The 27,830-nt window shown below is 41.5% G+C and overlaps 1 protein-coding gene across 3 annotated transcripts in view; it reads left to right on the forward strand.

Moving 5' to 3' along the window:
• The window catches only part of KIAA0586 (KIAA0586 ortholog), a 587,996-nt gene that overhangs the window by 21,404 nt on the left and 538,762 nt on the right, over positions 1 to 27,830 (forward strand). For all 3 annotated transcript variants that reach the window (XM_069207463.1, XM_069207462.1, XM_069207464.1), the window contains exons 4-6: positions 1,768 to 1,834; positions 7,092 to 7,269; positions 14,946 to 15,179. In XM_069207463.1, coding sequence (XP_069063564.1) covers positions 1,768 to 1,834; positions 7,092 to 7,269; positions 14,946 to 15,179 — 479 coding nt within the window. The remainder of the gene's footprint in view (positions 1 to 1,767; positions 1,835 to 7,091; positions 7,270 to 14,945; positions 15,180 to 27,830) is intronic.

Raw genomic sequence — 27,830 nt, forward strand, 5'->3', positions numbered from 1 at the left:
TCATTTGTGAGGTGCTGTTGGTAGCGCTAATTCCTACCAAGTGTCCATACATTTGTTAATGAAAAACTGAAATGAAAAGATGGTGACTTTTGTTTTGTGAAGCCCAGTTTTAATTTACCATCACTTATTACATTGATGTGTAAAAAATGAAAACCTGCACAAAAATATGTAAAGTAATAATATATTTGATAGAAATGGGGTTAGCACTAACAGAAACTAGTATAAATATGAATTGGTGCAAGAATTCTCAAAAGTCATCTGTGGCAGATGTAATTATAAAACCAAACCTAAAACAGGAATAGTGCAAATATAAATAAGGAAAACAGTGTGAAAGAAAGGTTCACTTTCAGGTGCCACAAATTACAGGATTTTGCTGCCGTGAGCCTGTGAAGTTCGTTTGATTATCTAAGCACCCATTCAGTGGCAATATAGGCTCCGTTCTGAAATGTATTGTTCACCATGGAAATAGCTTTCTGTGTCTTGTAAAGTTGCTGGACATTGCCACTAGCTACATGTCATGACGCTGCCAACACAACAAATGTTTATTGCAACGTTGTACTGTATGTCGTATATTTTCAAACTGATCCCTTATCTTTGAAATTGCAAAACTATAAGACAGGCCGGTGTACGGAACTAAAAAGACAGTTTTCAATCAAATGGTTAATCGGTTCAATGGTCAGGCGGGTTAATTTCATAAAGGTGTACCTTATAGTAAAAAAAAAAAAAAAAAGAAAGAAACCTTTGTTTTTTGAACGATTCCCACTAAACAAATCTCCAATATCTTCAGCTGATACCATGTTCTCAAAACTATAATAATAATGACAATTTACGTAGCAAAAGCCATAAACTGCGAGTTGCCATCATTTTAGGCGGATACTGTACCTGGTGTGGTACTGACTGGGTGTGGTATGACCTCCTCATTCAGCGTTCCTCACTCAGAATAGGGGATGATGTAGAAATATTGCATGTTTTCATCAGTTCTGAGGTGCAAAACTCGAATTATGCGGTATTGTCTCTGTACAAATGTTGCCTCGTTTAATATAGTTAAATTTATGCACAGTATTATGCCACCTATGCAACCCTCTTTTGGCCACAAACCCCCATTGCACTCAGCTGAGCTTATTGAACTTACTATAAAACAAGTTAGCTTGGTGTTTTGGCTCCTACAACTAGAAAGTAAACTGGTTCAACCTATGCCTTTTTTTTTGTTATTCTCGTGACTCAGCCAGCAAATTGAATTCTGCTGGGATAGATGGATTGAAATGTCGAGGTTGGTGAGTTATCTTTGCACCACTATTAATTGACTTAACTGCCCCTGCCTAGTACCATGTACGAGAATGACATATCTTTTCTTTTTAACTACATGGCCCATTTAGGATCATTGAGTGCTGGGGGTCAAGAAGTTAATAGTGGAAGGAGGTAAACTAAATAAATCATGCTACTAAACCTTATTTTACTGAAGTTTTCTTATCTCAAATCCACTATTGAAGCAAGACCAGTGTGACTTGGTCCATTAGTGTAACTTTTATCACTGTTTTTATGTACTGTAAAGCAAGACTTGAAACTGAGGTCGTTTTTCAAGGTAAGTACACTTTTTATGGCACAAATGATCTACACGTTTTCTTGGGATGTCGTACATATTCTTTATGATAAGAAGTGAAGTTTATTACTTTATATTCAAAATATTTGTCTTCATTGTAGAATTGAAGTATCTGCTGAAGATCTGTCAAACGTGTTAATTTTAAGTTACTCTTTAATTTCATGCAGGTAATATATGCATTTCTCAATATGCCACTGGTCAAAAAGAAACTCTTAGAGCATGCTTGAAACAAAGGTATGTGTCGCTATATTGTTGTTTCACATGAACTGCTACTTGAAAATTATGTTTCCAACATCCACGCATTCTTTAATCAAGCTGTCTTTTCTTTGTTCGTAAGTAGGTAGTGTATGAAATTACCTATATAAAATTAGTTGATATTTTTTCCATAAATGCAACCTCTATTCTTTATGAGGAATGTCTATCACACGTGAAAGATATTTCCAGAGTGTTTTGCTGAGACTCTGGGAAGTCTGAACACATGTGCAGACATGCCTCAGAATTTTCATTTGCACTGTTCCCTTTTCTCTGATCTAGGAGATTGGGAAAAAAATGCATTGCTCATTAGCTGAGATGTGTGGACTCTTTTGTTTACTAAATGTTGTGTTTATCTCGATGTGGCAGAAATGCCCCTACTGCCATTTTCCTCTTTGTTGTGATCGCCTTTGCACAAGATAAGTCAAGGTGTAAAGAATGCAGTTCTGACAAAATTCCTGTTCCTTTACCTGGCTTCAAGAGACACTGCTTCTTCTGTCATGGTCCTGGTCATTGCATTAGCAAGCTAATAATTATTACATTTATGGTTCCATTTCAGACTACAGCTTCTAGCTGGCAGAACACTTTTAAGTGCCTCTTCTCTTTCAGCTGAGAGACTTTGCCCCTAGTTACCAAGGTTGTAAATCAATGACTTCCCAGTTCTCTTATCTATTCTTTCATGTCAGACCTCCAGCTGAGCTGGGGAAAACCCCTTAGACTTGATAAGTGGCAAACCCTTGCTCTACCTGGGGCTAACAGAGATGTGAATAAGGCCTGAGACTGTGCACAGACTTAATAAGTGGGGTGCTGTTCTGAGGATTCGGTGTTTTCAAACACTGGTCTTTGTGCTGAGAAACTGCTTTGGCTAAACTTTACCCACCTTCCTCAGGGCACTTCGAGAGTTGAAACTGTACACCATACTTTTGATTCTGTGGCTTGTATAAGAGGATTTGGTACTTTGCCCACACGTCTGCTTCACAAGTACTAGACCTATAGGGCCTTACAGTGCAGAAAAATACAAGAATAAGCCCAGTAGTAATTGTTTAACTACTTACTTTGCCACTAAAGAGCACCACAAGTTGGTCAAGCATTTACTGGTAGTGATGTTCTGGGCTTCTGTCTCCCACCAGATTGATTTTCCCAATGGAAGAATTCCAAACCAGCTCATTCACGCATTGGCATTCACTGGAGGCCCAGTCCTCCAGGGAGCTGACTGGAATAAATGTAGCAGAACCACAATTTACAAATGTTTGTTGAAGATTAGAACTCTGGTCTTCTAAAAAAAAAAAACTTTCGTTTTGAAAACTCCTCCCTCTGATGTGTTGGACTGACCTGTGATTGTGACATGACTCTTGCTGCCATGGACTCTTCATTTGCATGAAGTCACACCATATATTTTTTACACTTAATGGCAGAAAACAACCTTGTATCTGATACACCCACTGAACTGTACATATTCTGTCTTATGTTTCAGGATTTGTCTTGTAATTTATGCATTTTCTAAAGAGTGTTATCTAGAGATTATGATACTGCAGTATGAACCGTTCTATGTTCCACCTTCTCAGCTACAGACTTCAACTCATTTATGTTTTTCTTTGGCTCCCAGTGTGGAACCAACTCTTGCAAGGCTCCAGTGGGCAGCCTCCTGTGGAGCCACTATAAGGTACCAATACATTGCGCTCGAAAACGGAAAATGAGATGCTTCACAATGTACAAATGTTTCATGATCTATTGCAAGAGAGCAGTCTTAAGCAGACCTGCAAGGGTCTTAGCCCTCATTCTCCATAGTAGTGCCAAGAACAAATCGCGTATTTCCATTCAGTCTGACATCCCGAAATTGACAAAGCAGATATGGAAAGAACGACATTCCTCCAGTGGCCTAGCTCATGCTCCTCTGAATAAACAAATCTGTGTATTCCAACAATTACCCCTTTTTTGGGGGGCTTTACGATTGGTAGAGAAAGGTGCATCAAAACGTGTCTCTCCTTCAGACTGAAGAAGTCCTCGCACACAAGGTGTACACAAGAAGTACATTTCAAATGATGAAGGAATTGGAGCATTTTCAAGTGGTAGCCACCAGATTCAAAGAAGAATCTAAAATAGTCTACTGGCATTGCAGTGCCTGAGCATCATGTCGGTCTATGCAGACAATATTCAGGGTCATGGGGCTGGTAGGAGAGACAATTGGATCACCGTACTCAAGCGAGCATGACTGAATTTGTCTTTACTGTAAACAGATGTGTTTCTGAGAACCCCTGAATAACTGGTGATTTGGCTGCAGAAAATCATTTACAATTCAATGGCAGAATGAGGCACAGCTCAATTCCACCATGAATTCCCAATTCTACGGTCTTTACACTGGTTTCCTGTTCTTCACAGGAACTGACTTTGAGTTGTGGTGTTTATGCAGAAGATTTTGAATAGTGATGGGTCAGCTTACTGGATTCAGTCCATTGGCTGTCACACCACGTTAACATAACTTGGCCTCATTGTGGCTGCTCTTGGATGGTTCCGCAATGGAAGGCCCGCAATCCTCAAAATTGGGCAGTTAGCTTAAATACATATCTCTTCCCTGTGGGCTAGCTCTGAATTTAAGTTTAAGATATGAAAACACTTGCTTAACTGTAGGTTTTATTGCTATATAATTGCCCATGGTTATGGCAGAACAGTATCCCTGACCTCCACTTTGATAGCAAGGTGCTCTTTGTGTTGATCGGGATGCTTAAGTGTCTTGTCTCTCAAATATTGCTTCTAAACTGCAGTCTACATTGTGCCTTCATCCACTTTTGACTGAACAGGTGGAGACTTTCCTTTCACGTAATTCTTTGCACATGTGTGAGCTTGGACAGACTGCTTTATCAGGGAATCAGGCCAGATCCTCAAGCAAAGGCTTCTTTCTGCCTCAAGGCAGCAGCTCAGTTTTGACTTGCCACATTACAGTAATGGAGTCATAGGGAGGTGTTTTTTCTTGCACCATAAGGTATGAAGATTATTCAGTCAAGACGCAGAGGCTCTGTTGGAGGTGGATGGTGCGTCTGATATCCTCTGCTTTGCTTATTTCAGGATTAGGTCTCCCTTCTTACACCTCTTCAATGCTAGATATTTAGTAATTACAACTCTTAATTCTACCTGACCCCGGATGTTTTTGATCCAATCAAGATCTATTCTAATCCAGTGTTTGGAGGTTCGGCAAGTTTGTGTGCCTTGTGACTTGCAGAATATGTTTTGCCAAAGTCAAACAACTTGTATATCTTTCTATACTATATTTCAGCTAGGATCCATAGGTCGAGTGCTGCACACTCCCTCTGTTATTATTCATTATGGAATTGATTCCCTTCACTTGGGAAAAGGAGACAAGCAAAGCTCTGCAGAGTAACAATAATGGTAGCTTTCCCTGTTTGCTTCAGGCTCAAGGCTGGACACTTGAGCTGATAATCTGTCGACAAAATAAGTATGGAGAATTCAACTTTTTGTAGCTTAGAAGTCTGTAAATCTTCTGCAGTCCTCCTGATTACTGACAGTGGAAGACTGGTTTATGTTTTAGTCCCTGTTTGCAATAGCCCAGGAAGATCAGCACCAGAGAGTGCCTAGAACGGGGTTGCTACCACAGTGGTGGATGTTTGTGCATTTCCTGTCTTCAGTCTAGTAACTGCGTCAGTAAGGGACTTAAACAAGGTAATCAGCATACACTCTAGGGCTAGCTCAAGGGCTACTTGAAGCTTTTATTAGACTTATCCATTAACCTGAGAGCAAACAGTTTAGAAACCAGTGAAAAGGGAGGAAGGAAGCTGTATAATCATTGAAATTATTGAGGTCCGAAATGGTCGTATAGGCCAATAGTCGAGCAAATGGTAAGATTTAATAAAGGAAGTTATATTGGGTGGTAAGAGTGTATGAAGAAAATAGTAATGGGGGTGAGTAGGTTCGGAGAATACTTCACTCCTTAGAATTCTTTTTGGCTCCCAGGTTTCGCTCGGAAGCCCTTCATCCAGAGGAGTGCACAGAGCAGGATTCCCGTTTTGCTGGTGCGAATGTGCTTCCCCACGTATTAATTCCCCTCTAAATAATTTGTGCTAGCAATCTCATAGAATGCCTTTATGCCTGGCTCCGGCGTGTTTGATAGGCTAAATACAAGACAGCGGTTGCTTGGCTGTGCTGATGCTTGTGGAGGATGAAGGCAGGTGCACTAAATAGTTGTGGTTGCAGTGGCAACAGGCGGTGTGCTGCTTCTTTTTCTGCCGGTTGAAAAAAAGAGAAGCTTCCCGATAAGGTTGTGGGGCAGTAATGGGTGTTCTGAGTAAAATAGATAGCCCCCTCTGTAGAGGCTCACATTCTGCCAGACCGAGGAGTTCAGCAGTATCCCATGCTGGTTAGGTTTTAGCCATGGATGGTGCAAGGGTTGAGGCAGCTAGCGTCTTCCCTTTTTTTTCAATCAAAAAAAATACCAAGAACAAAAACAACTATAATAATAATAAACTATTAAAGAATAACTAATACCCTGCAACCATAGCAATCTTTTTAAAAGTTTTAATTGGACAGGAAACACAACATGGGCTGCTGCATGCCGGCAGAAAAGACAATCTACCAAAGCAGGGGTGCCCCAAAAAATGGGAGAAGATATGGTCCCCATGGAGTGCCGTCAGAGGGGACATGGATGGAAGGGGAGAGCCCGAAACAACCGCTTAAACAACAGAGACATCTGACGGGGCATGATTTACTGTATCCACAGTCCCAAAGCGTCACAATAACTGACTAAATTTCAAGAGAACTACGTCATACCTGTGTAATGCCTGCTGCTGTCTTTTGTTTCTTGTTTGTGATGTCACTTTATGTTGAAGACTATTAAAAACATTCTAAAAAAACAGTTTATAATGTCTCTTTTGAATGCACAATATACGTGAAAATACATACACACACCATGATGTTTTTTTTATCACTTCACATTTTTTATTATATGTATTTAATTAGATAATGGTTTATTGTCTTTGCTATGACCAAATTGGTACAGTAAACTGAAAGTAATACTTCATGGTTGCAGTGAAGCAAGTGAAAAACTAAATTGCAATACAAGGTACCTATTACTCCTAGGTGATTAATGGTTACATGTGTTGTATTTTAAATTGAGCGTGAGCTCAAATTTCTGAACTACTCATACTCAAAGCTTCTAACGTATGATTGTGCTTTAGTGGTTATAGTAATAGTATGTATAAAATATTTGTAACGCCTCAAATCATTCCAGGGTACCAGAGACATCTGTGAATAAAGAAGTGAGAGTACAGCTTTTGCAAGATATTGCTGCTGAAGAGAGCAAGAAAGGGGACAATGATGAAAGACAAGCGCACCGTGATCTGGATTCAGCTGGGATTATTGCAGCGGCTACAGCTGCTGCTATTGCAACTGCTGCTCCTCTGTTGAAAGTTAGTAGTGTTTTAAATCTATTCAGCATATTGATCATTGATGTTATCAAAAATGTAATCAGAAAGACCACTTTGCTTTTGGATTTCTGATGCCTAGGACCAGAGTAAATCCTTGTAAACCTTGTTATGCTCCTTATTACTGTTCACCATCACAGGATCGTGACTGAAACCAGTGGCAAACCACTGATGGAGAATATGGATTACGGGTAAGTAATTTTTCGTTCCCTTGCATTCCCAAAGTTCTGTATTCCTTCTGATACCAGACTTCTATCTGCATATATGCCTTAGTGGTATGGGAGAAATGTTTTGTAAAGTGTCAGTTTCTGCCTCATTTAATGAAAACTGACATGGTAATTGAGAGTTATTCTGAACTGGGCATGAGCAGCCTAGTGCATGTATAAAAGTATCCACACAAGTGATAATTTAATTCCAGACTCCTGGCTGGCATCCTTTACCTAAGAAAGCTGCTTATATTGGTCCTTCAGTTGCTTTTTCTCCTATTGAGGGGAACATCAACTCGGCTCTAAAAGTGTTGCTATTGTTCTGACCTAGTTCTTTCTTCAATTTATCTCAGAAACTCAATTCTGAGGAGCATAGAGCATACTTAGTTCCTATTTGGGGATCTCACTGCTTTGGTTAAAAGAGAGGGTTGCCTACTTCTACCCCACACCTCTCTTAAGAACATTAGTGGCATAGTATTGAGGAGATGTGATCCTGCTCCTACCAAACACCTTATTGAGAATTCTTAAGGGTCGAATACGCAGTCATGAACACCCCCTTCTTTGACCTTGAGAATGATGACGATCTGTTCAACTTCTTTATTTTAGAGATGTCGAAACTTTGAGACCTTAATAAGGATTTCCAGGTGCACTTCTCCTCTATGTTCTTCATATCCCAAATCTCCAGACATACTAAACCCTTTTTACCAATTATTTTGTCACAGTTCTCAGTACAGTATAGAAGATGAAATCCTTCTTCACATGAGTAGAGCCTTGCCCAGTGGCCTGCCTAAAGAACTACATTGATAATATTGCCTGTTTATCCTCTATATACTGCACTCCTAACCAAGCCAGGGTCATGTGCCTAGAGCCTTAAAACATGCAATAGTTACACGCCTATTTATGAAATCAACAGAGGACCCCACAGAGCTTGCCAGCTACTGCCTTATCACTGATCTCCTGAATCTTGCCCCGATTTTAAAGGAACAGGTTGCCCATAAACTGTAGTACTTCATTGAAATTAATTCCCCCATGGTAGTCATTCTGACTTTAGGCCAGCCAGAGGAACGAACAGAGCACACTGTCCGATATTATTCTTTCTTCCGATTTCAGGATTCTGACCAACCAAGAGCCTAGATAGAACTCAGCCTGTGGGTGGCTTCTGACACACTGAGTCACAATATATTCTTTGAATTTCCACATTTCCCAAGAACTTACAAACTTTGTGTGCTTCCACCTGCCAATCTGACCCTTCTGTTGAAAACATCCTTCATGATTATTTCCCCCTTGTTGCCTAAAAGCGGAACCCAACTAACAAAGGGAAATTCCTCTGCTAAATGTTTCCACCGTCATTGAACAGTCTAATTTTGATTAGGATCGAGTCGCTCACCCCCAACATTGTTGGTTTCATTAATCCAATCAGGTTTTTGTTTGTAGAGTTTATTCACATATCTGTAAAAATATGAATAATTTATATAATTAACAACGCTGTCTGGGTCACTTATATCCAGTGATTGATTTATTGTCTCAATAGACAATGCTAGGTGTCTTCTTTTTTTCACTACAGATTTTGAGTTTCACCAAGATAATATGGCCACCCTGGCCAGTAAATACCGAAAGGATGAGGCAAGCAAAATATCTATAAACATTAACATAAAATGTGCTCAGAAACACCCCCCACCATCATACCACTGAGTAGGAAGTCACATAAGCATGTGAGATTTCAATGCAGCTCCTCATGTCTACCCATCTTGTCTCCATACGTTTGAATCTCTTCTTCAGTACATGTGCTACTGGTGCAGATCTGTTCCAGAATAATCCCTGTATAGTCTGCCCACATCTGTCAGACTTTACAGTGTTTCTGGGGACATCCCTTTACCTGATACACAGCAATCTCAATAGGTGTCTCTTATGTCTCTTTGATGAGAAGACAGCAGGACTATCTGGTAAATTTTTCAGATTAATTAATTGGGGAAATGTTGGTGTGCATTTTCTACATGCCCAATTTTTACTCTAGGCCCTGCAGTTGTTAAGAGTTAGTAGCAAAACCCTATTGATTCTGATCGTACCATTTAAGCTCATTGTTTTAGATCCTCTGAAATATCGAACCTCTTACAGTCCACAAAATTCGAAACATCCCACAATAATGGCATCTCATCTTCCACAGATTCATACTCCTCTTTTTAGATTATATAAAAGGTAAGCCAGCAAAATGTAATTTTTTTGAATGAAGACTGTGTTGCTATATTTCAGCATTTACAGTACATATTTGAGCAAATTGTTTTATAAGAGATACAATGCAAACTACAAGAAATAGTGCCTTTACAGTATAGCAATTACCTATCTAAACTTTCACTCAATAGATTTTTTCAGAACTCACAAATTGCTTTGTCTACCACATACTTTCAATTAATGCACACTTATAAATCCTTCTACTTCGTAATTGTAAAAAAAAAAAAGTGGGTGATCGTGATCCTTTTATAAACATTGTAAAAATCTTATCTTCAAATTCTTAAATATTACAAAGATTTATATTGTCTTTGTAATACGTACACCAGAAGTTCTAGATATTTCCCTAAATATTTCTGTCCAATATTTTGTTAAATTCCTATGTAATACAAACTTATCATAACATGTATTTGTATTACTTATATTCACCCCTTATGAATCCTGGTGCTTAATATAAAATGATTAATATAACCAAATTCAATACTATTCATTTTATCCACCTTAAACGGGTTGAAGGTGTAGTGAACCCTCCAGATTTTGAACTGGTAACCATAAGGTTGATCAAACACAGATTCCTGGGGTTTGCACATCCACTAACTCATTATCCTCGGCATTAGCTTCCTCTTTATGTATGGTTGACCCACGTAAGCTGTCTTCTTACATTTGAAGCATTTCTTTAGAAATTTAGATTTTTTAGAAAGGCCTTAAATTCCACATATGAATAACTTTTCTTTACTATTTTTTTTTATTGATTTTCTGCAAAATAAAAAAGAGAGATAGGCAGTAAACTATCTGTTACCACGGGTAATTAGCACAATACATTAATAAATCAGCAGTGACAATGAGTACATATATAAACATACGTATTCCAACCCTCTCCAGAGTTGGCATCCTAGCTAAACAATATATTATATTATGTTCTGATTGGGGCTGCCAACAGATAAGCTGTGAGCGGACTCCATATGTCCTTGGGTCATGACGTCTGCGGTAGTTCCTCAGCATAAATTTTTAATTGCTCTTTACAGTTTGTCATACCCAACAGTCAGTGGGCCGGAAAGGAGGGGCATGATCTCTCCGCACTGCCCGTAGATGATAACAGGTAAATATCAGCAGGGGCATCTTGCACGCTGTGTGTAGGAAGTCAGACATGGTGATAAATTGACCTGTGTTGTATACATCTCTGAAAGTTTTAAGCTCGACTCCCTGTAAGAGGGTGAGTGTGCAGGCTCCATGTGTTACTGAGCTGGCCAGGTGATATCGCAGGGGGAGTGCTGGTGCGTACAGTGGGAGTCTCTTGACACGTGCTCCCAGCTGCCGCCACGCTGTTGTAGTACAGTCAACAGTGTTTATTTCCCCTCTTATCTTCTTCATTTTCTTGTATAGCAGAATAGAGCTCAGTGGGAGAGGGTATGAATCATCTGCTTCTACAGCTACTTGTGGTATGTAGGCATGGGCAGTATTCCAGTAGCGCTCAAGTTTTGCTTGTGCACGGAGATAGTATATGAGTAAGTCTGGTGTGTCAAATCCGCCTTGTGCATATGGGAGGGTCATTGTATCCTAGGTTGTCTCTCGGCCCAGGCTAAAGTGATCATGTGAGACCTAATGTTCTTGAAAAAGTGTTGTGGAAGTACAATGGGTATATTAGTGAATAGGTAGAGGAATTTGGGAAGCACTATCATTTTCATGAGTGATAGTCTAGAATGACGCTCTCATTAGCAGATAGAATATCTTGTCACCTGCTCTTCTAGTTTCAACACTACCCTCCGGTAATCTTCTCAAACCACTAACTCCAGGTCTCTGTGAAACCAGATAATTAGATATTTCACTCGGTCTGCAGTCCCCTCAAAATCGAAATCTAGAGTGAAGGGTGTTGTGTTCGGCATCAGATTGAATCTAATCGATTTCACCCAATTTATGATAAGGCCTGAGTGCCATGCAAACTGCGTATATTCCTGGTGAGTAGGCGCTAAATGTGTATGGGGGTCACAGACATGTAGCACCATGTCGTCTGCATAAAAAGAGACACTAATACTGCGTAATCTAAAACGTAGTGCAGTGTGTGCATGACGTTGGTGGAGCACACATGCCAGAGGATCTAAGGCCAGGGTAAATAGTACTGGGGATAAGGGGCAACCCTGACGTGTGCCTCGACATATAGGTAGTGTCTTTGAGGTATGTCCATTGACTTGCAAACCAGCCATAGGAGTGGTATTCAGTAAGCGCACTCATTGGGGAAATGTCTCTGGAATGCCCATGGGCCCAGTATAGTGAACATATAGGTCCACTCAATGGAGTCAAAGGCTTTCCCGGCATCAAGTAACACTGACGCTGCAGCCACAGAGTGATCCAGATAGTGCCGTATTGCAACGAGGGTGTGGGCCTATAAAAAACAGTTTGGTATTGTAGGACCAAGTTGGGCATTAGGGGATGTACTCTATCGGCAATTATTTTAGCAAAAATGTTGGTGTCTGTATTAATCATTGAGGATTATCAGTATGATTCACAGACGTCGGTTGGCTTGTCCGATTTTAGCAATGTGACAATTAGGGCTTCCTGGAGCAAGGGAGGAAACATCTGCTATTCCCAGTCAACCGTGCCGGGGAAGCCACCCGCACTGCATTGGTACTACAGATGTGATCCTCTTACCAGGCGGGCAGTGTCTGTAGACTTTTAGTGCAAGCCACTGCCAGTACCGGTGATAGAGCTAGTGCAACCTTAGTTAATGTGTCCCTCTCGCTGGTAATTTCACCTATGAAGTGGTGGTGTGGTGGATAATTTACTAGGTAGACAGGGTCCCCACCCCGTCAGTTATTTCCAGTGGCACAGGCAATGTACACAGCTACGGTGGGAGCACCAATGGGTAGAGGCTCGCCAGTCACATTCCGTAGACAATTCGGGGAGCTGACAGCTGCCCGCACCAGAAGGGGTCAGTTACCCTTTATCAGGAGCCCGCTCCCCAGCTGCTTTCGCATGCAGAGACAGGGTGCCCCAGACAGCACCACAGTGGGGAAGTCCCTAAGGCCGCTGAGGCCTGCATGATATGCATCCGGATTACTTGACAGACGCGGAGTCGCAGGCACCGGGGGCAGCGCGGCTCACCTTTATGGTCCAGGCCCCGCAGTTGCTGCACGCAGTTTCGTTGTCCTTGGAGGGCCTCCCAAGCACCCCAGGCAGCAAGCACCCGCCTGCCCTAAGCAAAGCAGTCAATATGACTGCTTCAGTATGACTGCTTCAGCCAGTTCTCAGACGCAGTTGATTGCCTGCTAGTCATGGGTGTGTCAGCATGGTAGCGGTCCGGAGCCACTTCAACAACACAAGATACCGCTCTTTCCATCTCATGCCATCCAACCCCAGCGGCACTACAGGGCAGGCGGCGGCGGCAGGGCACGGGAGTCTAGGGCTGCCTAGATCCCCAGCAGACAGGGGCACCCACAAATCATCGGGCTACTGCCATCTTGAATTTAAGCACCTCATGAGTGGTCCAGCAGGTGTAGCTGATTCGGTTAGCAAATCGTGATCACAGGTTAAATTAGTCGCCTCCGCCGTGTTCCAGCTTTATAGACGCCCCATATTTTGTGTCGAACTGTATTTGTATGCAGCCATTTTAGCTCTCGGCCCGCGGAACTGCACTTGCTCGGGCTCCTGGCCTCGCCCCTAAACTTGTTCTGTTAGGCAGCTAGAATTGTGCGATAGTGGAGGACAAAATGATGTGGTAGATCCGAATAAATGATGTGTCATGATAAGGCAAAACATGCAGGATAATGCAGAGCATTCTGTGGCAGTATTTCACTGTTATATACGTTTAACACGTTATTTATGCATAGGCAGATGTTTAACCTCCCTAGTAGCAGTTTAATGCTGGAATACAGCAATTGGCAACCGAAATGTGACTGGTAAATTGACGGTAGTCATGCTCAAAAAGGAAGGGTCGTTCCTCCAGAATCATGATTTCTCTGTGTGCTTCGAAAACATTTCTGTGGAGGCCATCATCATCTTCACATGATTATCATGTTTGATGCTAAAAATAAAAAAATAGCTACAGACTTGCTGCGTTCTACTTATGGCAAGGGTGCACATCGCAGTTCAGAATAGTACACAACTACACACTCACTCGACCTCCACCTCACGCTGCACACCCTCTACCAGCCTAATAGAGGCCCAGCTTCCACAGCTGTCATCATACGTGATGCAGATTCATGGAATGTGCACTAGACATTACCCACTGATGGAATCCGACAGAGATGATAGTCGTATCCAGCTACACAGCTCCGTAACTCCCTTCTTGAACTTTGAATTCAGGGGCTCTTTTAAGGGTATGAGGATATTTGCCCTCTGATGTCTACCCATAATGTCCCATTTCTCACCATTCATTTAGGACTGGCTGCAACTTTGTTTTTTTGCTTAGGCGGTCACTGAGCATTCTGTAATGGCAGCATCATGTTAGCACTGCATAAAACACTCGAACAACCATCCAAGGATGGAGAGTAAATTCTAGAGCTAACTGAATAACTAGAAAGATTGTTTTTAATATGTTTCTTCATTGCATCTGGTCTTTTCTTAATTCATTCACCACTCAGATTGCTTTCTTACCCAGCAGTCAGAAAAGAACTGCTATTGAAGTGCAACGCTAATCCAGTGATTGGACCTGGGTGAAAACTGTGCTTGCTGTTTCTTTCTATTTAGTACCAATAGTTTGCTTTTAGCTCCTGACTTGGCTTACAGCTGCTGTATCATCACGCCTGAGTGCACCCAGAATTATATTAATGTGAACTGCTGTTGAGCAATTTGTAGAAATAAATGATGCACAGGACCGAAAATCTTGCTTTGGGAACACCCTGGAGGTGACATTTTTACTTGCATACATCTTGGAAAAAATGAATTAAATCATCATGAATTGGACTTACAGTGATGTTTGACCATAATCAGACAATGGTCTTCTAAAGGTAATGCCATTAACATATTTGCTCGATATGGTAGTAGCTATATGGCTGATTGCAAATGGATATCCTGTTAATACCAGATGTTTCAGAGGTACAGTTTTAGTTCATGCATTTTTTGCCTATCAAGGTATGCAAATTTGTGAGCAGGTGAACCATTTTATAGACCATTTAAATTACATAGCATTGGTTTAGGAATCCACAAATAAACGATACACAAAATGTTGCTCCTATTATTATTTGTTGATGCATAATTTAGTTGTTTTTCTAATTCATTTTTTGATTCTTTTAGGCCCAAAGTGATCTGGATGCTAAAATTGGCTCAGTTTCTGAACTGATTCGCAAACTGCAGGCAGATCAGCTATCGTCAAAGATGACTGATCAGCAGGTGAAAAAGATGGCTCAGATTGAAGATGGACAACAGTATCGTGATCGGATAAGCCAACTCGAAAAACAGCTTGGAAGACTCACAGAACAGCGAATGCAGTACATTGAAAATTTGCAAAAGCAACAAATGGAAATTCAGGTACATTTGTGGGAAAGACATACCTCTTTAAGTGTGTTGCTTTGAATCTGGTTATTTTGAGATCTGGATTGAGCCAGTGACACTTAACATTTGGGTTTTATAGTATTGTTCCATGTACAATTCCTTCCAGATGTAGTTGAATTATCTGATAAGGAGTGACACTTCAAGTTAGTGTCTCTTCCATCTGTCCAGCATAGAGATTTCCACCTGTTGAATCTGTTACTAATTTCACTTTGTTGCATTGTTGAATTTTGTAAAGTACAACTCCCTAAGATCAAAAGCAGGCAAAAACAAACAACTGCCTTCTAGATGTCCCGTCAAGATAATCTCACAGAAAATAAGCAGAAACTTGTCATTTTGGAAAGGAAAAGGAATGAATTCTGCCGGGCATTATTTTTCTGCTTAATAAAAAATGGAACATCCTCCCACCATAGCCTTTCTTATTTTCAGAACTTTTAAACTCCCCAAAAATGACGAGCAGAGCGAGCAAGCAGAGCAACATCTTAGCAGTCTTGAGTATAGACATTATGGGCAGGAAACAAAAGACGTGGCTGTCAGATGAAATTCAAAGACTAAAAGATTACCCTTTTAGGCACTGTGAGCCTTTCACAGCTAGACGTTACAGTTATTGAACCACTTCGAGGGATGCCAAAGTTGAGCCTGAAAGCCACCTTCTCGTGTACCCAAGGATTCTGTTCCAGATATTTGGGTATGCCCAGATAAAGCGTTTCTATAGTCTATGATAGAAAACAATACTGCATTTGTAACCTTTAATTTGAGATCTTGAACCAAAAGAGGAAGAGTTTTCCTCAACATGTCAATAGTGAAAATATATAAAGCTGATACTTATTGTACACTTAAGGGTTCACAGAAAGCAAACAGTGAAAACAAAACTAAACCGACTTATGACAGTGCCATAACTGATAGCCCTAAATACTAATGCCAAAGTATAAAAATCAAGTTTACGGTGAGTCTCCATGAAGTATCATCTTTGTTTTGCCGGTTTGGTTCATCAAGCTTGCCACTGCAAGCATGCAATTTGCAAAGCAATTTGCCACAACACTCATGTCTCCGGTCTACCAAAGTATGACTTTTATGTTGTAATATGACGTATACAGTTTGAACACAATTTCAAGACTGGCGTACTAATGTGGGAATTAAAGTATTGAAAGGAACTTATATAGCAAATATACATAGTGACTCCACACACCATGAACAATAGTTGGTCTTAAGTGGGGCAAGTGTTACAGTCTGGGGTTCTACTGGAAAGCAATGTAGTAATCCATCTAAATATTCCCTCAGCTGCAGTCTGAAAAGAAGCATGAATCCTCTTTAAAAACGTTGGTTCATGTTCGTCAATACATTATTTGGGGCTATTCTAAAAATCAAAAGCAAAAAAAATATAAAAAATGAAATGAACGGAAAGCTCAAACAAGGACTTCTTTTGAAGAGGTGACATTGTTTCTTAAATTCAGCCAGTGCCTTTCTTGTTATAAGGCAGCTATTAACAGAGATATAATGATGTTGCAACACTTAACTCTTTTTAATATGTTTTATGTTTCATCAGGCAGTGATTTGCTTGAAAATCTGTTTAAAGAGAGCAGAAAATGTTTACAGCAGTCGAAAAGATGAGCTCAACAAAGCTTGACAAGCAAAGAGTTTCTGAACTAGACAAACTGTAAATTGCCTAATTGATTCTAGAGCAATTTAGCTGAAGTTTGGTCACACATAATTCTAAGCCCTTCAAACAAAGGAGACGAAGCAGAGATCCTATTTTTCAGACCTGGGGATGAGAGTAAACCCTAATAATGTTTGAATTCCCCCATACAATTAATTAGGCATATTTTAAATTTTGTGGTCGAAAGTAAATATTTTCAATGAAGCGTCTTATAGAGGTTGTTTTATGTGAATAACTTTTATGTTTTGTGTAAGATATCAATGCCTCCTACTATTTATACTCTTGATTCTCCTTCAACATTCATATTCCTTTTGAAGAACAATGGAGCAGAACGTTAACTTTTTTAAAAATACCAAATGTATGGATTTTTGAAAATGAGCAAAACCGTACATTGCACATAGTGATTCTTTATGAAAACCATCTACATGGACATTGGTGATACATATATCATAAGGTAGCACCCAACACCAATTATCACTGTCCATAATTGGGCTACCATTTCCCCCAGATATTGGCATGTTTCTGTGTACTTTTCTTGCAATGTAAATGGGTTCTTCATGTTTCGCACACCAGTTCATTCCAGAGCGGCAATGTAGGAGAGACCTGTAGAAGTCCAGTGTTTGGGAATGTCTCTTTGTAATCACCATTCCAATCCCCACCAGAGTGCGATCACCTCGGGGACCTCCCAGATCGTCAAGAATCCCAAGCAGTTCAAGGTTCGGTGAAGAGTCGATTGCAGTATCTAGAATTCTCAAAAGTGGCAAACATATTTTGCCTGTATTTCACTATAATAGGGCACTCCCATGCCATGTGGAAAATTTCCCGCCCTAGTTCTTAACATCGGAAACATTTAGGTTGTGGCAGTCTGTGTGCCTTCCCTAGGCGTTGGGGGGAGTCAAGTAAGTTATAAGAAAGTATGTAATCTGGATAAGGTGCAATTGTGCTGAAATGACTAGGTTACTGGGGGCCATACACGTATCTCTTCCGTCACTGTTGTTCAGTTGTCCCAGCCACCTTTCCTACCGCGTTTGTAGATTTGACATGAGGTCAATGGAGTGAATAACCAGCAATTTTGCAAATCTGGGATATCCCTCCCTTCCCCAAGGGGCCCATAGGCAAATGTGCCTCAAGTGGGTTGTATTCAGGATCCTCGGATAGCGACTCTTGGTGGCACGAGAGGGCATGACGCAATTGTAGATATTGATAAGACTGATTTATTTGGGTTGAATTCTGCCTGGAGCTCGTGAAAGTATTTCATGTGTGTCCCTTGCCATACATCCCCCTTCCTACATATTCAATTACATCCCAAACATGAAACCCTTCAAGTTGCGCTGCATGGGCCTTCCAGTGCCCCTTCCAGAGAAGGTTCTCCAGTGTCATCTTTTGGTCCTGGCCAATTCATTGCAGTGACGATCTCCACAACTGCAGCACCACTTTGGCTACCTCCAGGAGTGCCTGTGGGGAGGGTGCTCTGTAAATGAGACCCAATAAGTTGTCTGGGCCAATCATTGGTCTTTCCTCCCTGTATACGGGCTCCTCCCTTTTACCATGCAACCAGTCATTGAGAACCAGGGTTTGTGCCACCCAATCAATCATAAATCAAAAAGCATTTGTAAAGCGCACAGCTGTTTTGACTGAATGCACCCCGGCGCTCAAAGCGGAAAACATGATACCACAGAGAGCAACATTCGGTATTAATCTGAGTCAAACAACAAAGGTTTTAAATCTCTCTTAAATTGGTGACAGGCTGTGCCCTGCAGAGATTAAAAAGCAGAGCGTTCCAGTGTTTGGCTGTAAGTACTGTAGGAAGCTACCTCCACAGCAGCCCCTAAAGAAATATGGGATCTGCGTCAGGTGGAGGTTATACAACCTCAGTGCTCTGTCTTTTTTAACAGACCCAGTCGCTTTCTCAGATATAGAGGGCCTTTCCTTGCAAGGGCTCTATAAGCCAGTTGAGCACTTTAAAATCATTGCGTTTCACCACTGCGAGCCAGTGTAGCTGCTTTAGATGGGGAGATGTGCTGTCGAAGAGGGCTTGAGTCTAGGTGCAGCATTCTGAAGCCTGAGTCAGAAAGGCAGCAAGTCCCAGGTAAAGGTTGTTGACGTAGTCCAAGCGAGAGGTAGCAATTTTGTGAACAACAGTTTTAATGGGTATCCTGTGGGACCAGATGTAGCAACTTGCTTATGGCTTTAAGTGTAAGAATGCTAGCTGAAGAAATCTGTATGATTTGAGCCGAGAAGGAAAGAACAGAGTCGAACATAGCACCTAAATCCTGGCAGAGGTTGCAGGTGTTGGGCGGGGTTTAATGCTTCAGGCCACCAGAAACTCGGAGTGGGGAGACTGCTGAGGCCAAAGAAAGGGACTTTGCTTTTGTCACAATTCAACTTAAGGACGTTAGATATTACCCCTTCAAGGTATTCATTGAATTTGTAGAGTGCTGTCTCCGAATGTTCCTGAGAGGAAAACAGCAGCTGGGTGTCATCCACTCAGGAGATCACCCTCACACCCTAAGATTCAATCAAGCCAGCTAAAGGAGCAAGGTACAGGTCAAACAGCAGCGAGATGGGGGTCGATCCCTGGGGCACCCCAAAACGAAGTGGTTTGGCGGAAGATGGAAAAGGGTGGCCCAATAATAAAAGTGCATGTCCACCATGGCTAGCCCACCATCAATTGTGATGTGCACACACTTAGCAGAGGCTAAATTAAGTGGTCTCTTCAACCATGGGAATGCACAGATTGTTAGCTGTCGGGGCACGGAGCCAGCTCTGCATAATGAGCGTTGGAACATTCTGGCGCACGTAGAGTATACATGGTAGTGCCACTGTCTTGAACAGGGAGAGCCTGCACAACATGTTGAGCAGTAATTTAGACAGTTTGTCAAGCTCATTCTGGGGTAATATTGTTCATAGCCTTAGCAGTAGTATGAGCATTGAATTCCAAGACTGTAGTCAACCATGACTTTACAAACTATAGTAAGAGACTTATACATGATCCTTTTTTCATAGCAAGCCAGTTCAGTTTCCGGGGGTTGAGAAGTGTGTTCTTAATTTTCATTGCCTGTACTGAATCTGACTGCAGCGCTCTAGATCAACAGCAATTTATGCAGGACTTTAGCGTATTGCTGTAGCCTATCAGAGTTGCCCACGTATAGTCTAGTGCCGTAGTCAGTCTTGACTAGACCAAAGCAATAAATTGTAGGACAAAGACAGCTGTTTACGTAGTGCTTTGAAGCACTAAGAGGGGAGTGAAGGCAGCAAGGATTAATGTACTGCAAGACTATGTAAAAGTGTGCTGTGGAAGAATTTAGCACTTGAGCAACTTGTTTTTTATAAAAGGCTCCTTTGTTGAGGGTATTATCAGATGGGTTCAGCTGATATTGAACACAAAATGTGGGAGAATCATCGCTCTGTCCTGCTCTTTCAACGTTTCTGTTTGTAATTCCAAAACTTGCAGATCTGGGGAGAACCCTTGTAAATTAGGATAGTGGGTGCTGGGTGATTCTGAGGGAACAATGAGATCAAGAGGTTGAGCTATAATATGATTTATTTTGGAAACGAAGCCTGTAGTGCTTGATAATGGTCAAATATGAGTGAAGAGTTCTCCCAATAAAAGCTTTGTAACCGTGCTTTGTCTAAACATTTCCTGTTTCTGGTAGCTTTGAAAGGTGAGGGAGTGTTTTTATTACTGGAGCAGTGATCTCCCATTTCAATTATTAGTGAGAAGTCATCAGACCACAAAATGGGGCAAATATTTTGAATACGGACCAAACTGCCTGTGCTGAATATAGGATCTAAAAGATGACCAGCCTTTGGGGGCTAGTGCGATAGTTCCAAACCTTGTCAGAAGGATGTGGCAGTAGGCTACTCTGGACAGTACCAGATCTTGTATTCCATTCCTGTATTCACTTTACAGTTGTAGTTGTTTTGTTTCTAGAATTGTGTAGTTTCAAAATTAAATAGTTTTTCGGCTTTCACACTTTTATGGTTTTCAGTTGAGTAGTGACGTGCATTATGTCCTGTTGTGATTTTATGGGAAATCTGAGTGCTATTAGTGTATTGATGGACCGTAATGCATGAAGTTTTGGTCTGTTCTAAAAGTGGTTTGATGTATGTGTTGAAAAGACAAAGTGACTGGATTCAACTTTACGGAAGCCAAAAGGGCATTGGGGTTGGTGTGGATTTCCATTCTTCTATCTTGATCAGTTCTTTGTGCTGTAAAAAGAGTCTGCTACAGCTAAGGAATCGACTGAGGACCTCCAGGTGCTTCACAATGGACTAAATGAAAAAAATGTCCTCAATGATGGAACTCGGCTGACAAATGAGGAGTACTGGCCTTGTTTTTATTCGTGCTACAGAATGTATTATCTACCACTTAAAGAGCAGACATTTTTATTGCCCAGTCCAAAACATAAATTGTGGTGTTTCAGAAGGATTTGCATACATTTTTTCAGAAATTGTGAGACCACAGAGCCTTAAGTTGTTTTCTGCAGAGTTGAGAACCTGTTACATGGATTAACTGTTTGGATATGTTTATTGGCTCTGCTATTGATTTTTTTTGTTTTGTTTACTGTGGGCAGAGAAAGTTCTGACCAGTCTCAGGTTAACTTTGAACTTTCCTTGCTACATGACAGTTTTTTTTAAAAACAATTTTGTAGGCACTTTGACACTGGAGGGCAGTATTGGCCATGGCTCCTACAAAGATGTATTCATTGAAGCTAGATGACAGAAGTGCATTACCTTTTTGAGAGATCTTTAATGGATCCTTGGATTTGATTTTGAGAATGTGGACCATATTTCCTGGTATAGAGACTGCAAAGCCTGGTCTTTTTTTTATCAGTGGAAAAGATGCCAAATTCTTGATTTTCTTTTTTTTTTTTTTTTTTTTTTTTTTTTTCTTTCTTTTTTTTTTCATGGACCATGTGCACCAGGGACCAGGAGGTGGAGGTGTAGTGTATGCTTGGTGGTGGAGTGCGAAAGATGTGCCTTACCACTTCAGGTAGTTTCTTTGGATGATTGCCCTATGAGTCCGTTTTGGAATTGACATGTACCTTGTATGGTGTGTTAATGATTCTTGATGAACTGTTGCTGGCAGTGGCTTTTTGGTATCTGCAATAGTTTTTGTTTTGTGTTTAGTTCTGTTTAGAGTGGACTGAGTTCTTAGGGATTTTTATAATTTCTAGGCATCCTGATGATATTCTAGTCATTGAGGAATGAAAGCAGATTGTAAATTTTTCATGCCCAAGACCACACAAACTATGCAAAAGTAGAAGATTACTAAACTTTTTAGATAGATCTTCTATGTGATTAATACATCTGACAAATTTACACGTCCTTGCGCTGGGCAGTGGTTTTGTTCCCAGAATTCAGAAAGAAAGGGCGCTATTGTTGGCCTAAAATGTTGTGCAACATGATAAGTATATATAATATGAGAGATGAGTACTTGGTAATAATCAGGTACACAGTTTATCTCTAAATCACCTGCTCTTCAGAGGTCCTAGGGGACATCACACTTTGGGACCAGAACAAAAACATTGGGGTTAAGCGCAAGATGACAGCAGTACATTTTCCGGGTGGGAAGATTAAAGGTCTTATTATGTGCAATAGATGATATATTATACTACTAATTGTTCATGCTGCTTATGCCAATGCATAATAGGCCCAACATCACAAGCTTTTTTGGGATAGAACATGATGTGACCTTATCCGGATATTGTAATTACTTTTGAACAATTTTAATAATGATAATATAAATGAATCAAATTTAAAATGGTACTATGTTTTTTTCTGTCAAGTTGTAGAGTAAACATTTTAAAATGTTTGTGAGTAATGATAGAGTAGATGATTGCCATATGTTTACCTCCATTGGCATTCACTGGCAGAATTTATTTTTCAAAACACCTTTTGAAACGGTATCCTGTATCTCCACCCTCACCCAAACACATATCCATCATCCCATCGCTGTTAATTAGTCCACACCCGCATCTATCCAGCTGCATCGAACCATTTACCCACCCTCCGTTGAACTCGCTGAAAGCCATTCAATTATCATTTAATCATTCCAAGCTAACAATCCAATCAAAATCTGCAGGCACCAATATGTCTGTCTGATTGCAGGTGTCTTTGTGTGTGTTGTCTCTGTGTGTGTATATTTATCTCTAGGTATTATTTGTGTACATATATGCCTCCACATGGGTTTCATGTTTCAGCATTAAAACATATCATACTGCGTGCACCTTTTCTACAAAGACCACACACACCTAAAACAAGCCAGATCTATTGGCTTTGCTTATGGATGTCTAAATTACCTGGGAAAATAAACTTAGTTCTAACTGCTGTTGCAGTGTTTTATGGAAATCTAGAGAAACCTGGTTGCCTTTTGATCAGAGGGAAACTTTTTTTTTTTCGTTTTCAGAAGTGATAATTACACGTTTAAAACTGCCCAGTTGTTTGATAAACCTACATTTCATTTTAATTTGTCTAAGAAGAACAGAATTGTTTTTCGGGATACCTAAGAAAAGTAAAAAAAAGAGACACATCGCTTTTATAATAATGATTCTGTGATCCCACACACATTCTAGTGTCCAAGGTTTGTGTTCAAAGATTTAATAGAGATGCCTTTGATACCATACTGGGATTACATATGTTTTTCTTTTGTGTTGCACGCTGAGAAAAAGTGATTTTACTGTTGTTAAGTAAAATAGTGCTAAATATGTTTGGGCTGCAGTACAGCAGAACAATTTTTTTTTTTTTTTTTTTACCACTTATCAAATGTTTTTAGACATAACTTATTTTACGCTGTACTACATGGGGTGCAAAAGATTGCCGGGGATGCGCCAAATACATGTTTCAAATAGTTGAGAACTATTTTCAAACTTTAGCAATATTATGTTGATTTGACAATAAAAGTTTCTCTCTATAGACCAGAAATTCTGAGAATTATGTAGAATCTAATCATTCGGTTTATTATGTTTTTTCTATTAACACTTACACTAGAGGAAACATCAGTGTTGTACTGATCACTGCATGACACATGTCCTTCCATAACATATTTTCCATTATTACTCATTATTGAATGTAAACAACGAGATACTTCAGACACACTTAGCAGGTTTATTGAGAAGATCAAACCATATGTCATCCATATTAACTAGTCTGGACACAGGAATGGTACTCGTGAAGTGTTCATCATTAGCAATATAACATAGTGTGCTTTGTAACAACCCTCTATTTATAGACCTGGAGAAGAAATGCCATAAAATTGGATGGAAGAATGGAATTTTCTGGGCAGCATGTCTCGGTGTGGATAAGTATTCCAGGTCATAGTTTCAAGTCTCCGCAGGATCAGTTCAGCTCTTTCTTGAAACATCAGTAAATTTAGCACTGATTGACTTGGTAATAATGAAACCGGTTCTGCATTGCCAGACCTTGTCTGGGTTGGCAGTTTGGAGATGGTTCAGTGCCTTTATTCCTGCTGAACTCTTAACTTCTCACCATATATTGGATAATGGAGGTCCAGTGTTCCCACACAGATTGGGCAATTGTTATAGTATTCATAACTTCAATGATGTTGCCAGTGATGCAGAAACAGGACTGCAATTAAGCATCCTTTTCTTACCAAAGTTATATGAAATGGCTAAACTGCTGTGTCCAGTGTTCATATTTCAATAAAATTCTGAGTAGTACTTTAGTACCTGGATTAAATGGTATACACTGATGCACCCTACAGCTCATTTCCCCATACGTCTTTTATCCTTACATAAGCCTTCCTTCAGATGCTTTGTCATAACTCTCTCATTCCTTTATTTTTTCTTTGTTGTCAGTTTAGCAAGAGCCACGCCTCATCTCCAAAGATCATGGTAGAATGAAAAATTTCCTAGCTATCGTAATGGAAAATTTCTGTTCTATTAAAGAATCGCAGGCAAGGATTACGCCTTTCTCTCCGCTTTATTGAATAGCAGCCAAGCAAAGATGTATAAAACTACATTTCCCATAGGCACCTGGGAAAAGAGAACAACCAACATTCCAACATCTTCAACCAACGAACAGTCCATGATATACATAAAGTCTGTCCTTGCTGTCGGCTCCTCCCCTTTCTTCCTGCGCCAAGATCAGCTGAATTCTTCTTCAGTTTTGTTTGGACTCCTCAGATCCTGTGAAAACCAGATGACAAGACCCATGATTCTGTAAACCATGACTTACTAAACACAGTATTTAAACCATAACCATAACTTTAACTTGCTGTAATAACAAAAGCGGTTCACGTCAATAATAGCTGCAACAATTACATTGAAAGGAGAAGAATGCTCACCTTGACAATGAATAGCTGAGGGAGGGGAAATGAGCGTACTATTCCTGGGCGGGTTAATCCTCCAGTCTGTGTCCTTAATAGAATTGAAACTTTCCACTACGATTTCAAGGACATTTTTAATTCTATGCCGGAACCATAGGCGAGGATTACGCTAGTTTAAAGCTTCCCCACCACCAGGGAACGCCATATGGGGGATAGGTTTGAAATAAAATCTCTCGAATATAGAGGACCAATCTGCCGCATTAAGGATGTCCTTCTTTCACACCCAAGTGAGAATGCCTTAGAGGCCATAGCCCCTCTGATGGGGTAGACCCCAAAAATCTGTGTGTCGAGGCCTGCCTTCTGCATCGTCCATCTTGCGATAGTTGGGGTGGACACCACCCAGAAGGGTTTCCTGAGGGTGATCAGCAGTTGGTTCTCCCCATGGGGACGAACCTCAGCCATCATGGCCTCATAGCTCTTGATACAGCGCACAACACACAGCTCCGTGGAATCTGGAAAGGAAGGGTAAGAAACTATACAGGAATTGCATTTCATTCTTCTAGATATGTGAAAAGTCATCCCGTCTGGGGTGAATACTCTACCTTTAATGTTCAGGGCCCGTATATTTGAGACCCGTCTGCATGACACCAGGCACAGCAGGATAGCCAATTACGAGAAAGGTACTTCTTGGCCTGCTGTGACAAGAAGGGATTCAGAACCTTTTTAACATCCCATAGGGCGAGTACATGGGCTCTGGTGGAAGCGATAACTGAATGCCCCATATAAGCTTTCTCACCAGGGGGTGTTCAGCCGCCGGGTGGTCCCCCACAGGGCCATGCCCAGCCGAATTAATGGACCTGAAGGTGTTTATTTTTCTCTAGGCCAGTCCCTCCGAGGCTAGGGAAACCAGGAAATTCAGGATATGGACAACGTCAGCCCCTACCGGATCCAGGTGTCTGCTATGACACCAGTCCAACCATCAAGTCCATATGGATCGGTAACGTTAGGTGGTGTTATCCGCCCATGCTTTGGATAGGAGAGAAGCAACCTGTGTTAAAATGCCTAAGGCTTTCCATTGTTCCTGGTATTCCTTCATGCCATAAGCCACAGAGACCGTTGCACCACTTGAGGATATGGATTCCCGTCAGGATCCCGGAGGTGATCCCAACAATGGGGCAGAGGGATCGGAAAATTCTAGAAAGTTCCTGGGGAACTGGATACCAAACTGGCATTATCAACACCAGGTCCTCTTCATGTCTCCTCACCTGGGCTGAGAGATGGGTTATCATGGCAAATGGTGGAAAGGCATATCCCTGTTCCCCCTGCCAGTCCTGGAGAAACACATCCGTCCCAGCTGAAGTACCTGGGAATCTGGTGGTCGAGCTGGGAGACAAAGTGATCCACCGAGAACGGAACCCAAAGGTTCTGAATCTTGTTGAGGAGGCTTGGGTGGAGCTGCCATAGACTGGCATCCTTCAAGTTTCTGGAGTGACAGTCAGCTACCTGATTGGATTGGTCCAGAAGGTGCTCTGCCGTTACTGATATCTGGTTCTCCAAACCGTATTCTCCGAAACACCTGGCCAGGTCCAACAGTGCTCTGGAGCTGGTGCCTCCCAAATGGTTTATGTAATGCACTGCCTCCACATTGTCCATCTTCAAGAGGATGCAACACTTCACCTGATATTTGGTCCAGCATTTGACCGTAAATGAGCCCGCAAGGAGTTCAAGGCAGTTAATGTGCATGGGCTTTTCTTGAGATGACCACCGTCTTCCTGTGGAGAAGGGTCCACAAGTGGCCTCCCAGCCTGAGCCACTGGCATCTGATTCTATAATCGATCAAGGGCAGAGCAGAATATCGCCCGCCCGTTCCAGGCCTCCATGTAGGTCAACCACCATTGTATCTCCTCCTGTGCTTCCTCCGACAGAGGGACCACCCGTGAGTATGTGAGTCCCCGCCGGAGATGCCTCACTTAGGGGCATTGGAGGGCCCGATAGATGAGAGGGCCTGGTGATATGGGCTGGCTACAAGCCTGGCTACCTGTCGGAGAGAGGTGGAACACCTGGGTGCTATCCTGCACAGTTTATGCCTGATCTTGTTGGCCTTCCGAGAAGGCAGACTGAGAGTGGCCCGAACCAAGTCCACTACAAACCCAAGGACTAACAGGGATTGTGTAGGGGTGAGGGCAGATTTCTGGGCGTTGATGATAAAGCCTAGCGACTCCAAGAGGGCAACCGCCATTTGGAGATGAGACTGCAAAAGACTGGGGCACTGACCCATGAGTAGGATATTGTCCAGGTAGACGATTAAGCACACCCATCGAGCCCTGAGGAACTCAACCACCATTCTCATTACCTTGGTGAAGCACCGAGGTGCGGCCGGGAGACCTAAAGGGAGAGTTGTGAATTCAAACTTCCGTCCCCTCCTCTGGAATTGGAGGAAGCGGCAATGAGGGGGCGAAGACCAGGACAGTTAAGTAAGAATCCTTCAGGTCGAGACACACCATTTAGTCATTGGGTTGAAGGAGGTCCTGAAGAAGATGGATCCGCTCCATCTTGAAGTGGCGGTAGACCAACCACTTGTTGAACTCCTTCAGGTTGATTACAGGCCGATGGCTAACGTCTCGCTTGTCCACTAGGAAGATATTGCTGAGGAAACCTGCTGGATGCGGCCGGGTCCCCACAA

Source organism: Pleurodeles waltl, chromosome 9 (genome assembly GCF_031143425.1).
Source record: "Pleurodeles waltl isolate 20211129_DDA chromosome 9, aPleWal1.hap1.20221129, whole genome shotgun sequence".
Classification (NCBI taxonomy): domain Eukaryota; kingdom Metazoa; phylum Chordata; class Amphibia; order Caudata; family Salamandridae; genus Pleurodeles; species Pleurodeles waltl.